General features: G+C 37.3%; 1 protein-coding gene across 2 annotated transcripts in view; it reads right to left on the bottom strand.

The window, feature by feature from the left end:
• Positions 1 to 2,414: 2,414 nt before the first annotated feature.
• The window catches only part of cpne5b (copine Vb), a 188,776-nt gene continuing 172,396 nt past the window's right edge, over positions 2,415 to 18,794 (bottom strand). For both annotated transcript variants that reach the window (XM_028446641.1, XM_028446642.1), the window contains 3 exons: positions 7,523 to 7,580; positions 7,059 to 7,132; positions 2,415 to 5,334 (listed from right to left, as the gene is read on the bottom strand). In XM_028446641.1, coding sequence (XP_028302442.1) covers positions 5,143 to 5,334; positions 7,059 to 7,132; positions 7,523 to 7,580 — 324 coding nt within the window. In that variant the 3' untranslated portion in view covers positions 2,415 to 5,142. The remainder of the gene's footprint in view (positions 5,335 to 7,058; positions 7,133 to 7,522; positions 7,581 to 18,794) is intronic.

The following is an 18,794-nucleotide window of genomic DNA, read 5'->3' as shown; positions in this document are numbered from 1 at the left end:
ATGAATCTGAAAGAAAAACTTTTAAAAAGGAGAACGGTCATGCAAATAAGTAAAAATTCAAACATACAGCATCAAAGATAAATAATGCGTTTTGACCAAAAACAGTACTTCAAATATAAATGATCAACTGTAACATGCAAATTAGCTACAGTTTTTGTTCAATCAGTGGAACATGAAATGTTTGGAAAAAGCAGGCACAAGCGAGAAGTTGTAACATCCAGTGAATAGTTCCTGTCAAGGAGAAGAAATGCACATGATCTGATTTGGCTGGGTTCATTTTTTACAGGTGGTGGCACAATGTGTGAAATTTCCCCATCATAATCCAAATAACGTGCAATGGTCATCATGCTTACACAATAACGATTTGAAATACACACTTAAAGTATTAAAACCATGACTTGTTGAATATAATGAAACTATGTAAATAAATCACATGTGTAATACTTCAGCATCAGTTGATTTCTGTGATAAATTTATGTTTCAATGTTTTAAGCAGAAGCTATATTTTACTTTAGATTGATACGCTGAATAGTTTATCTTTATGCTGGTTGCTCTTTTACCAGCCATTATGTACTTTTCTCCTCCACAAGAGAGCCATGCTTATCTAAGTGAGCTGTCTCTCAGTGTAGGTTTGAATGAGACGAGGTCACAGCCTTCCACTTCATTAAGGCATTAAAGTTTTCAAAATGAGCTGGAAACCCTAAATCAACATCAGCCTGTTGTTTCTCAAGGGTAAATGCTTCCATTACAGTATTGCTTTATTGTTTCAGTAGGCTACTCTGCTTCAATGAGAAACTCACAAATGTAATACTGAGTTAAACGTAGACTAATGGCTTCACTGAGACTGTCCTTGAAAACTATCGAGGTAGGTTTTAGTTCAGCAATTGAAGCGATTGGCTAAAAAAGGTGACTGAGACTCACAAATCCTGCTTATGGCTTTAATTTCAAGGTGTTTTTTTTTTTTTCCAATTTGAACTGTTAATATTTATTTGCATGACAGATTATTTAAGAATTTCTTGACAATATCAAAAGTATTGGGGATATGTTTATGTTTGGGTAACAAAATCATCTTTGCAAATTGCATGTGCTACGTAAAGTGTAGTACACCCAAAAACACTTTTTTCTGCTGCATACATATATAATTATGGTTTTTTTTTGTTTTTTTTTTATCTTAGTCCCTCTCTTCGCATTTTAGTCAGTCTTTAAATTTAGCGTTTTCAGTTGTAAAATGTAGGAGTGACTGCCTTCTATGGGTTGAAACCTGGCTATTACAATTGAATTTTGCTATTGGCTGATATTGGGTTTGGTGACATTTTTTGTTCTTGTTGATGTCACTAACTGTCACTGTTGACCCCGACCCTGCAATAAAAGTAGGCAGGAGGTATTTGTGTTTCCTGCTTTCTCAGCCATCAATGAGCATTGACAGACAGTTCCATGAGGACTGTTTTCAGCTGCTATGTTTGCTAGTCTGCTTCTATAAAGAGCTGATTCTGGTTTAATCAGAGGGTTCATCAAGCTATGTGTGTATATACAGGCACATCGTGTGCGTATTCCTGTCTTTTTGTGTGTGTGGACGTGCGTGCACTTCTTGTTGCCGTGTGTCTCCCTGGTATGTGTGTGTACGTTTGTTTTTCAGGGCTCATGTGATGAGAGCAGGGGCTGTTTGCCCGTACATGCTATAGTGTCTGTAGAGTTGTGTGTGTGTGTGTGGGTGAGCATCACGTCGGGATTATGTGCGTGTTTGTAGGAGTTGAACACAGCTCAGCTGTGCACTGTGCACCGATGTCGGTGGGGCTGTTGGGACTGGGCATGGTGTCTGAGACACTCGGATTGGTTCACGGCTCAACAAGCCTGGGCAATTTGGACGGCCTATTCTTTTCTGTTTGCCCTTCTGTCCACTAACCCAAGTGGATGGCTGCCACCTCAGAACTTGGTTCTGCTGGAGATTTCTTCCCATAAAAAGAGGGAGTTTTTTCTTTCCACTGTCGCTAAATGCTTGTTCATGTGGATCTTGTTGGGTTCTTTCTTTCTTTCTTTCTTTCTTACTATGGACCATATATTTTGTTAAGCGTGTTGAGATGACTTTGTTGTAATTTGCACTATATACAGTTGAGTTCAGTTGACTCTGCTCCAAAAGAAACGCCCATATTCAAGGCTTTTTTTTTTGTTTTTTTTAAATGAGTGACTACTAGTGACAGGGCAGCAAAAACCTGGGGGTGTACTTAGACTTTAATTAACTCAGGTTTCTATTTGAGTGTGTCAATTCTTTGAATGACTATACCTTACTTTACTTGTATGGTGATTGACTACGGCATTGCAGAAGTTTGTTCCAGTTGAAAGTCAAACAATAAAAAAGTACTTTAAAAAAAAAAAAAAAAAAAAAAATACAGTAGAAACAAGCAAGTGGTGTTGTTTCATGCAGTTAAAAAACATGTACTGTATTCACAGTACTAACTTAGCATGCTAGCATACTACTAAATTATTGCCTGGCACTGAATGGAAGAAAAGGGAATGAAAATCTAATAAAACAAAGTAATAATTTATTTATTGTTGGCTCTGATTGTTTATATGGTAGAAAGGTTCACTTATGTCCACTCAGAATAATTTCTATTTGGAGTACAATGCTAATATCAGCTTTGATGCCCTGAAAACAAAGAGCTTTTACAATCGCTGTTGGTTAAAGTTATGTTTACTGTTCATATTGTCCTTTCCAAGCACTAATAAAGGCACAACAAAGGTCAAAACCCTGGAACATTCTCTAAGCCTGTGCGTGGTCCTGCCAAGTTACTTTTAAATACACCAATCCAAACAACACGTGAAGCATAAACACAAAGAAAGAATATAGCAAAAAATAGCAGGATGATGATTATAAGTGCAATAAGTGGGAAAACAAGAATGAATAATTATATTGACAGATGAGTAGAGGGTAGAGCTTTAACTTAGTGTACCATTTGATCTGCCATTGTTGCCGGTGTTGTTCATGAAGAATCAAATTAGCAGCCACCCACTCTCTGGAAAAGTCCGAAAAACAATGTTGGTAATTGAGTTCAAACACTTAATACTAGTCAGTGACTTACAGGGGTAGTTTGACAGATGTTCCAACACTTTCAGGAAGCCTGAGTGAGTTATAACATGGCCAGGTCATTCCATGTCATTTCAAAATTTTTCAGGACATCCCACACACTTCGGTCTAAAAAAAGATTTCAAGAGACTGTTACCCAAGAACCAATGCATACTGTATATCTGACTAATCATTAGTGATTTGCACAGTACATTGCTCAAAGCTGATAAAATTACAGGGAGAATAGACATATGCTAAGTTGTTTACTGAAGGCCCAAACATGTTCAAGTCAGAAACGTATTTCCAATTTTGAGGGGCTGGCATGTCCTCCAGAAAGGATGTATAGCAGATATTTTTGTATATTCTGTGAGAGTAGGTGGAGCTGTATTACCCTAAAAAAATTTCCTTTTTAATGTAGTTCTTGAGATATTGGAAGATAAAAATGAAAGAAAAATAAGGATGCGAAAATTGACATGGTGTGCCTATCGAATAATCACGGAACAATAAGTAAAAAATTTTAAAATTTTTTGAGACCGAAGTGTGTGGGCCATTTTTTGAAATGACATGGAATGACTCGGCGCTAACTATTTGTTTTGGTCTGTCCACCCAATAGGGTGAGCCCTAGCTTTAACTTTCTCACTGAAGAACTCATTTTCTAGGATAGCCGTTTTGGGTTAGGTTTAGTGTGATAGTTTTCAGATTTAAGTCATTTGAAAAAACAAAAGAAAAAACAAGTTAAACAACCAATTATTCAAGTGTAGACAAGGCCAGGAACAGCTAACTTTAGTTGCAATCAATTCAAGAAGCTTTGTAATGCAGCTTTTTTTTTAACTGCTGTGGCTTCTGGACCAACATTCTACTGTTAATGTAATCCACATCAGGAAAAATTATTATTTTTTTAATTGTGCTTTGTTTAAATTTGGTGCTAGTGTTTACTGGCAACCAACTATAAAAAAAAAAGTGCAGCTGTAGACAACTTTGATTTAACACTTTCATAGTAAAAGCACACTGCTCTTTTGGTTGGAGCAAATGCAAAGATAGACTACAAAGGAATCCGTGACGCACTTTTGAGTCGCAAACCACCAACAAGCCAGTTCAGAACAGTGTGACCACCCTTTAGATATTTAATCATGTTATAATATTAAGAAATATTCCTTTGGATACCTTTAAACAAGAGTGTTTGAACAATTTATATTTTATTTATAGTACAAAACCATTCCATCAGATAATAAATTCAGAGATCTGAAATTATTTAGTCAATGCTTTTTGTGCTACACTGGCCAAAGTCTCTCAATAACTGGAGTGCAATTGTATAATTTAAATAAACATGAGATATGTTCTTTAAAAATAATAAATAGCAGAACTCTGACAACCCTGATTGTGCATTGGCATTCTTGTGATATTTAGAGTTTGTGCTTATTGTAGGCAGTCCATCAGAAAAAATCAACAATAATAAAGATTCCATGGTATTTAAAGCAGACCTATTACATTTCCATGCCACTCTGAAAAACATTTAAGTACGAGTGTAAATAAACTTACTTGTCATACAACATGCTCTCATTAACATTGACTTAATAAAAAGTACAGAAGGGCACTCAATATGTTATAAACAGTCTGATTGATGTTCGGATTAAATGATCACCTAAATTGCTAAAGGTCATAAATCCAGACTTAAAAACGTGTTTCAGAAAGGAAATGGTGCCTTGAAAATATTATTGAATCAGGCCACATCACAGACTGACCAGGAGGGTTTGTTTACAGTTCACATATCCTGATACATTTAGAGAAACTATCACAAACAGGCACAAGTTTTAACCACAACATGACCTTTGTGAACCAACCTGCTGTAAATTCAGACTCAAAACAGTCACCACCTGAAAGGGGTCTGAAAATTTAGTTGTCCTCTTTTAAAAGAGACCTAATAAATTACTGCTGCATTAGTAGCTGTAAGCGTACAGCAAAAAACTTCCTGCCACATCCTACTGCCACCTAAAACACAGGAGGTACAAAGTTCACACGAGACTCTGAGCGCCTGCTGCATGCTGTCAGTTCTCAATGAAAACCCGAGAGGAGGATGGATGTTAGATTGCTGTGTGATGGCGTGTGTGTCCAGGCGGTGTGTAAGGGGGCGGCGCTGGGTTGGGTTTGATCCCCCGGCTTTTCATGTAGGAGATGAACTGGTCTGGAATTTCGGCAAGCACGTCTTTTGCAAGGCGTGCCATGCTCAACACATGGTTACCTGTCCGGTCCATATAATCTCTGAAGGGAACAAACTGGGAAGGAAATAATGACATCATAATAAGAATGTGTGTATACATATACATTACTGCAAAAATGATTAATAATTGATAATGTTGACTACAAAAATTTGCATCGAGGAATCGTTTAATGTTGTAAATTCATGATAAAATCAGGACGGCGGTCGCTTTCTGATTAATTTTTGCTGCAGTACCATACATGAACTTCTGGCAGCAGTGTCACTTCACCATTTATATTCTGAAGAATTGCACAACAGAAGAAGAACCAACCTAAAGTTTGAAAAGTTTGGGACCATTTCACTGAAAACTTACTCTACACACCTGAGGTAGAACTAACATCTGTGACATGAAAATAACAATAATATGTTAGAATCAATGCAGCAGAAATTTTTTTTTTTTCAAATGAATTTAGGAAAACTGGTGGGGGGGGGTTCAATGCTCCCCAGCACAAACTCTACATGTGCTGATGGGATTTCTTTAAGAGTAACTAAACCACAAATCTAATTGTATCTGCTGAAAATAAATGTATTTGGGTATGAATAGAGATGGCAAGTAACGAAGTACAAATACTTTACTTACTTAAGTAGATTTTTCAGGTACTTTGTACTTTTAGAAGTATTTATTTCTCTGTCAACTTTTTACTTTTACTCCGTTACATTTTCAATATAAGTATCGGTACTTTCTACTCCTTACATTTCCCAAAAAGGCTCATTACTTTATATATATAGCCATTAAGCCTATATTTTAAATTTTTTGGTGCCACGACACCAATGTGAGGATATGTCCTGTTAAAACTGGAAGTATGGTCACCCTAATGCTGATTTAGTTGTCCTCTTTTAAAAGAGACCTAATAAATGCATCACAATTAAATACTGCTACATTAGTAGCTGTAAGGGCACAGCAAAAAACTTCCTGCCACATCCTAATGTCACCTAAAACACAGGAGGTACAAAGTTCACATGAGATTCCGCTTTGTTTTGAAGAAATCGTCAGAAACGCTGAACATTTTTTAGCAGGAAGACCCTCCTGGATGATAAAAACTTCATGGTACTTCAGAGAAGGGTTTGAAAATGAAGGAGTTAGCATAGCATTAATTATTCTTTAATGATTTTATAGTATAGGCTTGGTGTGTGTTAACTGCTCCATGACTCAAGCCAATAGTCAAGGCATTTAAATGTTCTGTTTGCCAAAAAACATTATTATCTTTCAGGCTACATCTATACTGCCTTTTATTTTACTAAAATTGTATGAAAAAAAACAGGAATCAAATCTTTTTTTGACTAATAAATAAATGACTTGTTTACTATATAATAGGACTTTGCTATAAGCAAAATAAATCCTCCCTGCATCCATCCATCACATCCCACATAGACACTCCACTGAGCAATGTAAACATAAATTTTTCAAACATACATGTAATTAGTATTTGAGAAGAAGTTAAGCTCAAGTTAAAAAAAATTAAATATGAAACCATAACAATAGATGTTTCATCATATTCAGGAACAGGACAATCAGAAATTAAACAAACAGAGAAATAAGGGACGCTGCATGGATACCCCTAGTAATCACAAGATGAATTTTTATGACAATGTCCTTTTCTGAACAACAAAAACTGTTAATTTGTAAGGATGTTTTGCAATCTATCAACTCTATCAATTTTATTGAGAAAGGGATTACGCCAAATTTAAGACAATTGGATGACTCACACACACACACGCGCACACACACACACACCTCACCTGTACAATGTCTCTCTCTGCAAGTTTCCCTCGAGAGGAGATTCTGATGTCATCACCGTCCAATTCAACCATTGCTTGAAGATATATTCACAACACATACAAATTCCCACAGGATATTGTTATTTGTTTTGCATTTGAAAAAAAAAAAACTCCAAGCCACAGTTTCAAATTTTTCAGATTTTACATTAAATGAACAAAATCTCTATAGACAGATCTTTACGCATTATGTAATCTTGACCCAATATTTCCTATTTAAATCCAGCAGTTAATCCAGGTCATTAATATTCTTATATCTTCCCTTCATATCCTTAAATACTTCCAGTTAAAACATTTTTTTTTATCTGCATTACTGATAGTTTTTGGGGGAGTAAAACTTCAAGTGTATTAACATAGGCTTTAGAATATAGTTTTTTTCTCCAACCTTCATGTTGCAATAAAAAAAAAAAAGATCAAAGCAATCTTACCGTCAAACTCTGCCTGACCCACTCCAACTATGATGATGGACATAGGAAGCTTGGCACCCTAGAGGGAAATGGAAAAGGCCAGTGAGGAGAAGCCTGTCTGTGTGAATTATGGGCTGCAGTGTTTTTCACATTGTGATATGATGGTATTTTATGTTTTGTCAGACAGGATACAGTCACACCAACATGTTGCACTAGCCTTTAACTACCTGAATGACCTTTTGGAGGAAGTAATACTATCATGGGAGAACAGAACAGGAGGAAGTATGTGTGAAAAATGTGTGATTCCAACATCGATCCTATTGTGAAACTTAAATGTGTGTTTTTCATGTATGATGGACTAAATAGATGAAAAGGTTGAACAGAAAGTGTGTGCTGAGAACAAAATATTACAAACGGGCTGAGGGAAGAGGGGAATATTTGTCCAGAGGGATGAAAGGTAACAAATCTATTGGCATACACCTTGATGAGGACGTACAGAAGCAGGAGATGGCTGGATTCATGAGCCAGGAGAGGAGGGAGAGGGAGGATGTGCCAGTTTCAGTCATTACAGCCAACATCCTCATTCATCCACCAGCCCCTCCCAAAGCAAACACGAGGTCTAGTAGGACTTTGACAATTTAGTGTCAGACACTTTGTTTGCACTAAGTCATCTATCAACTAAAATGTATCAACTCTGCACCTGCAGACAGACACAACTACACAGCTAAAGTGCCTGGGGTCAAATTGACCCCAGCGGAGCACCAATGTTTGCAATATGCGTTCAGCACATTGAAAAAATATTATGATGATTTTATACTTAATCAATTGTACCAATCAAATTAGGAAAAGTCATGAAATATAAAACAAAAAAAGTTGAATTTTGAACATTGAGGATAACAGGAGGGTTAATCTATACATTTTCAGAAAATGAGTTTTTTCATGATGAGTCAAATCAAAGTTGAGAGGATATCACCTCTCAAAAGCCACTCAACTTTGATTGGACCCATATCACCTGAACTAAATTATGAAAAAAAAAACACATTTACATAACATGCATCCTATCTACTTTTATTAATAATAATTATAACAATAATGCATTGAATTTTAGTGGTCTCCCATCCAACTACTAACCAGGCCCAGACCTGCTTAGCTTCAGAGATACTGTAGCTGGTGTGGCCACACAAATTAACTCTACCCTACTTGCTCTGTTACTGGGTTAGCTTGTTAGTATAGGTCTGAGCACTGAGTTTAATTTCTTGTGTGAGTAAATAGTATATGGGTGTGTGAATGTTTCTCCATGTAACATGTCCAGTGTGTAAATGCAATCCAATGATACCTGGTTGAACAATACCTAGTCCTGGCTCCTTGTCTTTGTTGCATTATGACAGGGGATGATCTGTGACATACACAATTTAAACGCAACATCACAGCTGTTTCTGTTTGAGTTAACAATGATTTTTCTACCTGCATGTGAAATTAATTATCATTAGCACCTGATTAGATTATATGGTCAATTATATTCATGGATTGACTTTTTAAATCAGCACTGATGATGTTTTCGTGTTTTAAATTTGATCTAAAAAAAATTTTTAAAAACTTATTTAGTATACCACTTTTTTTTCACACAATAGAACAACCAAAATATTCTGAGTCCATCTCATATCTGGCAAAAACTGTTAATATGATGAAATGTTTTCTTCACAAAGCACTAGTTCATCTTTGACCACAACAAATACATATTATGAGTAAAAAAAGAAAAAATGACATTTGTGTCGATGCCACCACAGCAGCATTACATCAACACAATTATCAGTATTCAACACAACTCCTGTCAGTGGCTGTCCACCTACTCACAAGCACATACACACACTGTGCATTGCAGACACACACATCTAGAAACAGCACAACATCAAATGTCACCCAAAATAACCTGGCAATTAGCCATGCCCTACTTTAGCCATCCTCCATGTCTCCTCAGCCTCGCAAGAGAAATGTAGTTTAATGAGACACTTAAACAAAGTATCAGTCAACACTTAGGACTCAACACAACTCTCTCTGTGTGCTTCTTCAATGCTTTGTAGTGTCTCTGTGTGCTTGGTGTTTGTTTTTTTTGTCTGTTTTGTTTTTGTTTTCATTCTCAATGTACGCACACAAAATGGTTAATGCATGTCTGTGTGTGAGTGTTTTAATCTGGAAGTCACTGAATCCTTTCTCATTTGCTGTGTCAGAGAAAATCTGTCTACATACAATTTTGTTTCAATGGCTGACAGACAACACTATGTTTGAAAACAAAAAACTGAAATTTGGTTCCCACTGGGCTTTATTGTTTTGGTTACTCTTTCTCATCAATATTTCTGAGCATGTTCAAAAGTCTGTGCATTTGCTCACACCTCCAGACTTACACTGACTGACAAGGGATTTGGTTGGGGAGACGCACTGAGACAAACTTTCGAATCCTGACAAGTTCCGATGCAAACGGGGGTCGGTTGCATGTTCCTACCTGGCTAAATGACACTTTCCACAGACATGAACCCTGGCATGGCTGGCTAAAGTAAGCTAAAGAGGGCTGTCAACCGGTTTGTCTGTCAAATACTTTTTATATTATTGATTGGAAAAAATCTTTAGAATTATGAAAAGAGTGTCTCAAATTTTAGCTACTCAGATGTAGCTAATCAGAGCTTAATTTGGGGCGGATCCTGCCAGAGCAAGATCCGGGCCTCCCACATTGGATCCAGTACCTCGTTTATTTTTGTTTTGTTTTGTCTTTTCTTTTTTCATCACCTCATTTGCTTTTAAGTGTTTTAATTACATTTTGAAGTGTTATATTTGGATAGCTGTGTCTTTTTTTGAGTTGAAATCGCTGTAAATTTCACACAGCGATTTTGTACACACAAAATAGAATATAAAAACTCAGAGTGAGTGAGGAAGAGAGGGTAGATCAGGCCATGCCCATGCTATATCAAGAGTGTGATTTTGCGCACAAATCATTCCTCTGTCAGCTTGGAAGATGGTAGAAAATGGCTTTAAAAAAGGCAGTTGGATTTAAACAGCTTTTTAAGCCAATAACTGAAGCTAAGCCTGAGGTAAAGAAGTCCAAGGTTATTTCTGTGGAAATCGCGGAAAAGAGCAGCAGCAATTAGCGTAGCGAGTAGCAGAACCTGTAGCGATGATGCTAATGCAGGAGACAACGGTGAAAAGCTCTGCTATGGACATTGAGACCAGGGAAGTTTGAACAGAGGCTCAGTTCAAAGCCAACATGAGCTGCTACTAATGGCTTATGAAAGACACGGCAGGCCTCGGCTGTGAAACATGTAAAAAAAAGAGGATACAAAGGGCTCCATGGCTGTTTTTTGGGACAAATAAAAGGTTTTATTTCCAATTTCTGTTGTGCTGCTGATTCATTAGAGGAGTTATGGCCTTAAAGGTGTGAACGTTTGTAAATATTTTGTATTTGTGGGTTTTTGTGTTTTGAAAGTGTAGTGTCCTTTTGTGATGAGAGTGCATAAATTAGTGGTGATTTTGCACTGTCCTTGGTGCTGAAACATGATAGATTTTGACAGCTGTCACTCAGAGTAAAAGAGACGGTTGCGCTCCTAATGGGTGCTTGACCGCGCTTCTTTAATGCTGATTCATCATTCTTTTATTAAACATTTAGGCTAAATTGGTTGTTTGTGTTCACATGATATTATTAGCTTATTTAGTTAGTAAAAGGCGCTTTTAAAAATGTATTTCGTGACATTTTTGGCTCTCTATCTCTAACTGCTGGAACAACATTCGACCTGTGTTCTGGGACCTGATGATTTACAAATTAAGCACTGTTGTTAACCCTTTATCTAACTAAACCACAATGCCATTTGCATCTTAATGCCTTAACATTTGTAAGTTGTACAATCAATTTATAATTTTGTGAGTTTTTTTATTTTTATTTTAACACTCAATTTTCTAACTCATCATGACCATGTTTTATATTGTTAAGTTTCACAAAACACTTTTACAGGTTTCTTAAGGTGGAAATTTTCTGGACCTAATGTTATACCACTGACAAGCAGAATGCCTGAGGACTATTCAGCTCAGAAGTGTCACACATATTCACAAAACTACACACTCCATTACTTATTATTATTATTATGTAGGAAACTCACTCAATGAGCTGTTGTATAATCATGTCCAAGTCAATGATAATGTTGTGTGTACAGTGCTTTTGTTTTTGCGACTGCAGGCAAATCTGTGACACATAATTTGATTTATGTCATAGTATTTCTCTTTTACCAATGATATCTACAAAAGATCTGTCTGCATCATTTCTTACACCTACACTGCTAAGTACATTTCGGTGATGCAACAGAATCTTGGTAATATTAGCCACACAGCTCTGCTTTATTATGACAGAGGTTAATAGATTATTATTTAATTATCAAAGAAAGGGATCAACTGTGGTGCCAACATAAAAAGAGCTTTTCTAAGTGTTCTATAAGGATTCTATTCTTAGGAAGTAACATTTGCCTTGTGACCAAGCAATCAGCATTTAGTTTTATCTGTTGTTCCCAACAGCATAATGTTTCATGACTACAGGGTCATAATCTGTGACAGTTTGCATTGTGTTTATGTGACAAGCAATCAACTATAGCCAGATTCCACCTATAAATCTAGATTTACATTAAATTTGGACAGGTTAGTTCAGGCACAGTGACATAACTTCACAGTAAATGTTTGGGTGGATAAAAGGTTTGTGCAACCAACCATTGATAATAACTAAAACCTGAGCAGCTTCATACACTGTATATGCAACAACCATATCTACAATTTTATGACATATTGTAAATTTATATTTATAATAACCATAATTATTTTTTTTATTTATTCAGTTTATTTCCGACATGGTTACATTCACTTTTTTTTTTTTTGTACATGCCGAAAAAGGAAACGAGAGAAGCAGTTTGCTTATCTAGGTCCCGTCCCCTGTTTTGTACACTGAAAATTTACATCAAGGCTTGTCTCTCTGGTCAAACATTCTTAGGTTGTTCTGAACAGTCCTTTTTTGTTTAGGATTTATTCTCATCTGTAGTCAGTGTTGTCTTTTTTTTTCTTTATTCCTCCTCCTCTCTATCGTTGTTCATGTCGGCCTTGTTCCCTGCCAGACGTTGTTTGCATTCCTCCAGTTCAAGAAAAGTTCATCTTCTTTCGAAGTTGTTTGAAAGGTTTTTCCCTTTCCATCCATGACGTCACCACTCGGGAATGTCTCTTTTGGACACACAAGTTTGCAGCTTGTTTTGTCTCTACATCAAGGTTATTCCAGCTGTTGTTAGTTCTATTGGCAGTGTTGTATTTTCCACTGTTAGATTTAACCTTTCTTGTATAAACACATTACTATGTCTTAGTTCATAAGCAAGGTAGTAATGTAATCCTTAATCACCCCACCACCTAGCAATTGAAATGAATAAGTGACAGACCTTTTTTACTCTTGGTTTCCACATTGAATTTAGTGACTCAGTCTGAGTCTTGTTTCCAGTGTTTATATAGATTTGGGTCCATGTCCGTAATTACCATCAGTAATGTTGTTGTTTAGGTGGATCCTTTGTATTTTCCCAAGTCTTCCATCGTTTTGATGAATATTGGTTTTCCGTTCTCTTCTCCCAGTGGTGTGATAAATCCTGCAGTTTCTCGTCCACGTCTTTAGAATCTTTCCTCCTTTTTTATTTGGCGTGCCTTCCATGCAATGCTTGCGTTTCATTTTGTCAAGTTTTCATTAATAAATACCTTCAGTAGTTCTCCTTTAAATTTCACATTCGTGAAGGTGATTTTTACAGCAGGATTCCAGCCATTTGGGGACATGGGCGTGCTGCCAATGGGTGCTGCAACCACGCCTCCATGCAGCTGCGGATGGGAGGGGGGAAAAGATGGCCGACGAGGCATTTGAAGTTGATGTTGCTACTGACAACAGCCAGATGACATGTGGCAAAGTTCAGCATCAACAGTTCCAGGTGGGAATGTAGGGACTACTAAATATTCATCTTAAGTAAGTATACTGATAGATTCACATGCTGTAGGATGCCAATGACAAACTCTACCGCTGGTCATCATCACGTCATATCTATTATTGATTTTGGGTAGCGTCTAGCTTGTTAAGCAGGTGAGCAGTCGGCTAATTTATGCCCAGCTGTGTGGCATTGAGACGGGCTATTTCACAACAGAGACAAATAAATGCAAGTTATAGCTTAGCAACTGAGGCTCAGGAGGCAAACAACACACTCGACTCGATTCATTTATGTGTTACCTGGCTCGTGGGCAGGGGAGTATCCATTGGGGAGGAGGTGTGTTTCAGGCTGTAGCTGTGCACTGTCAGCTGCTACAACAACGCACCTGTTTTTGTCCGCTCTGCGAGTTCACGTTGACAGAGGTGTGTGTGGGTGGGGGTGGAGGGAATAATAATTTGGGCATTATTAACACTTGCTTTTAATAGACGAGCACTTACAGATGATCATGTCATCATGGGCCACAAAAAAAAAAAAAAAAAAAAAACTTTCAAAAGGGAACTTGCTTGGTCCAGAGGGCAAAGGGCAGGTGCTTTTAGCACCACCTAGTGTCTACCTGTGCACACCACTGAAGCCAGAGCTATCATCTCTGGCATTCAGATCTTTTAGGAGTCACGAAGAGAGCAATGATGAAATGTACATGTTACATTATATAGACCCTGAAGGCAAACTGCTGCTTCTGGATTAAACCTGTCTGCTACAGCCATTACAATCATGTCTGTTAAAGGTAGTGTGCAATCCAGTTCAGAAACACTTATTGTTACACTGGATGAAATGGTCCTTCTACCCTTCTACACACCTTTTTGTGAATATTTTGAGAGTCAGATCTCTGTAGCAGCTGGAATCCAGTAAAAACTCTACCCAATCCCTGCCATTTAGTCTGAATGGTAAGATCCAATCACACTGCCCAGTACCCCCTTTGTCCCTTATTTCTACCGAGTGCACACTCATCATGTGGCAGGGCCTGAAAAGTGATTCAGAGGTTGCTGTCTTTCTGTTGGACAGGTAATTATTTGTTCTGCATTAGGGGATTTGTTATTTTTTTTTTATCAGATGTGTGTTCAAGCTTGTGGGGGTGTGGTTTTGAAAGGAACAGAGCAGTGACGTGGCGTGAACACTAAGGTAGGTAGGTAGGGTGTTGCAAATCGAGACCACCAATGACAAATTCATATGTTTCGGCTGGCAAGTGTTAATCAAACAAAATCAAGATTGCAAAACACCATTAAAGAAATGTAAACAATTATTCAATATAGCCTCCATACTCTCCCAACAAGTTATATCTCATGACACAGCAGCGCATCCATTCCCACATTTGTCCTGACCTTGTCGGTGGTGCCGTGGCCGCCAAACAAGCGGTTCAGTGAGATGCACCCACAAAGCCAATCTTTCCTTTTGTACCATTGACTGTGGAAAGTACGAACAATTTTCTGACCTTTCCTTTGCTGAAGGTCTGGTAGCTCAGATCTTTTAATTTTATAAGCTGTTGTTTTTTCTCAAAAGAAAGTTGTGAAAATTTCTTTATCCTCTCTATCGCTGTCATCTTGCTTGTAGTGTTATCCCACCCACTAGCTAGAGAACGTAGCAGTGGCAGCGCTGTATGAATTCACCAATGCACTGTGAGCATTCAGCATAGCAAGGTTACGTCCAAAGGCAGCGTAGAGATCTGCTTTTTTTACATAAATGGTTTTCATATTGGGGAACTGACTGCGCATGCGCAAATACATCCGTGCACACCACGGATGTATTGAGGGCCAAAGGCAGAGCAGCAGTGTGCCTTTTGGAGAGGGTGTGTCCTTCACCGTAATACAGAGCAGGAGTGAGTGACTTGTGCAGCGTCTCTGCCGTACCAGGTGATAGCAGTGTTGAGTCATTTGGGCTATGAAAAGCACAAAATACTGACACTTTCAAACGTATAGGTACTGTAGGCCAGTGATCCCAAACAGTGTGCCGAGGCACACTGGTGTGCTGTGAGGCAAGTCCGAGTGTGCCGTGGGTATTTGTGACAACCATACATTATTTGCAATATACAACTACATAAAAATAATGATTTTTTTTATTTTTTTTTTATTTACTACTTTGTATGCACTCATTTCATAATACAATGGATTAATATAGTTGTCTTTGTCACATTTTATTTGGCATTAGTAGATAATTATGCACATTTACAGATATTGTACATGATATGAGTGATAACAGTTATAAAGGCTATTTTGCACAATAGGTGTACCTTCAGATTTTTACTTGTCTTTGGTGTGCCTTGGGCACAAAAAGTTTGGGAACCACTGCTGTAGGCTATCGAAATTAAAAAAAATATATTATAATTATATGATCATTAAAACAAAATAATCAAAATGAATATTTCATTCATTTCAATTCACCCTTGTGTAGGCACTGCCTGCCCTGACTACACATCACTGGAGCAAAGGGAGAAGGGGGGTGGGGATTAGAGGAGGTGCAACTTTCAAATCCGGTTAACTCTCAAAGGTAGTAGCCTAAAATGTTCAAGTTGAATGACCGAACTAACTGATATCTATCTCATTGTGGTTTTCTGTAAGCTCTACCTCAGCTCTACATCCCTTCTGTTTCATTGTACAAGCTGTCATACATTCTAAAACACCTGAACCAATCAGGCACCAGCACACACAAACCCACTTGTCACTCTCTTTTGTGCCGAGTCAAACACATCCCTGCTTTTACCTCCTTTTATACAGGTTATGAGTGCCCTAGTGAAAAAAAAAAAAAAAACTTTTATCATAGATAAATAAAGAAAATCGTATAAGTGCAGCACTGCGTCCTCCCACAGCAGGGATCCATGGAGTGTAAAAAGCGCAGCAGTGGAATCAGCAAGCATCAACAGACGAGCAGAGGCAGTAAGACAGAGCAGCAGTCAAGATCTTAAAAGGAAGGTGTGGCTGTTCTAATGTTTTGACTAACAGTCGCAAATTCCCTTTAAATCCAGTCTGCTGGGTGTTCTGTGCCTGAGGCAGGTTGAGGAGGAGAAGAAAGATGAAGAAACCAACAGAAGACATACACCTGCTTATAGAAGTGAAATATGAACATATTTGGTAGAAGTTTTTTTTTTTTTTTTAAAGTGTGTCATTTGTAAGAAACTCTGACAGAGAACCTTTACGTAAGTTAGTAATATGTTTTTAGAATGCAAAGCAGGCAAGAGTTTTTACATGGCAAAATCAGAGAGAAAAAAAAAACAGTAATGTGAAGCAAAGTTAGTCAATTACATTATTCAATTACAATTAAATCTTCAATTATCCACGTTCAATTACAATTAGGGTGACTGGCATTTTTCCCCCTGAAAATAAATTACAATTATGTTCTTAACTGCTAAAGCTACATTTCAATTAATCACAATTACTGTACCTGAAATAATAAATAAATAAATAAAATGAAATAAATAACCCAATTAAACGTAACCTTGCTCTTGCAAGTAGTGGGAAAACTTGATCTAATAATTAAGTGTGTGTATGCCATAGAACTGTAACGTGGTTCCCCAGGTTTGGGTTTAATTAAATTATAATTTACAGTTTTTATAGAATTTCCATGCCAATTACAATTACAAAGTCAATTATCTAAACTCAATTACAATTTAATTATGATTACAATATATATATATAAATTATAATATATATTATAATTAATTACCAATTGCACAATTACCATTATAATTGACCCTAACCCTGATGTGAAGCAAACACTCCAATCTTTGCATAAGTAGATCAAATGTCATTGACATGAGATGTGTAACATATACAAGACTTTACCCAAAAGATTAAGCATAAAATTAATTTAAGGGGTAATAGTCATTAACCTATTAAAGGTCTTATATCTAACTAAGGGGTTTATTAGAGAAATTATATTAAACAACTGGGATCTAGCTGTACTTTTAAAGGAGACATATCATGGTTTTAAATCCTTCCTTTTTACATATAAATCATACAGTTGTGGTCTATTTAAAGTGGAACTGCAATGCTTGGGTCTGAATTCCTCATTATTATAGCTCCACAGGCCCCTTTTCTACCCCTTTTCTGATGTGCTTCTGAGAGCAACTCGTTTTGGTGACGTCTTTTTAAATGCAAATGAGACAATCCATACCCCGCCCCCTCTTCAGGTGACACTCGGTTCAACTCCACCCTGCTCGGCCATTTTTGTAGTTTGATAGAAGAGATACGGCTATGTAGCGGCGCATAAACTTTTTATTAACAGGTTATTTACAAAATGTCAACAACGGAATACTTGTCCATCCAGCCTTACATGTTACAGCCAGAGTTTGACCCGGTGGAGCGAGATTGAAAATAAAGATGATGAACCTGCAGAACCCTAACAAGTGAGCTAACACTAGTACCGAGCTAACGCTACCGCCAAGCTAACGTCACAAAATGAATTTTAATAGTCTTTTCGGAGACAAAAACGGCAAAATAAAATGACTAATGACTTAAATTAAATCACGTAGGCCATATAATCAAGGATCTAAAACGAGCACACAGCGCTAACATATGAAGTCTGAAGACGGTGCAACTGCTAAGCAACTGCTAATGCTAACAAAACAATGACAGGAACGTCTTATCATCACACTTTTCAGCGTTATTTACAGCTTACCGAAGTGCTCTGTTCGTCGTCTCCAAAAATAGAAGGAATTGAACCCTCAATCAGACAAAGTCTTTCGGCAAATCCTTCTTTATACTGGCGGAGGTTGCTGAAGCAGTCATCCTTGAAGTGCTTCGCGCACACAAAAATGACCTTACCCACAGATGTGGGTACATTTCTGTGAAAAATAAAACTCAACCAGGCACTTTGAAAAGGTTCTGATGCTGGAAGACGGTGTAATGAAGCGTGTGGGTTACTACATCCAACAACCAAACATTTTGATTTCTCTCGTAGCTTCTGCATCCTGGAGCTTGGACTACAAAATAAAAGCGAGAAATAAAAATGGCGGATTGCTCGAAGTGTTGGACCTGGAGTTGATGTACTAATTTGGCAGTTCCACTGCAAATACTGTGATGTAATAGTTCAAAAAACGTAATAGAGAATAAAAAAATCAAAACAGATTGAAATATATGAGCAAAACAGAATATAAAGATATCTACGGAGCACCTGAAGAGACTAATTTGATTTTTTCTGTACTTCTAAGCACTCTAAATATACAACAAAATGCATTTAAGGGCTAAAAAAGTGGATTTAGAATGATATGTCCCCTTTAAAGGACCACTGTTCTGCTTGTTTACAAGTGTTTGTTCAGTTAATGTCAA

The sequence above is a fragment of the Gouania willdenowi genome, chromosome 5 (assembly GCF_900634775.1).
Source record: "Gouania willdenowi chromosome 5, fGouWil2.1, whole genome shotgun sequence".
Taxonomy (NCBI): domain Eukaryota; kingdom Metazoa; phylum Chordata; class Actinopteri; order Blenniiformes; family Gobiesocidae; genus Gouania; species Gouania willdenowi.
This window is presented reverse-complemented; position numbering and strand designations above follow the sequence as displayed.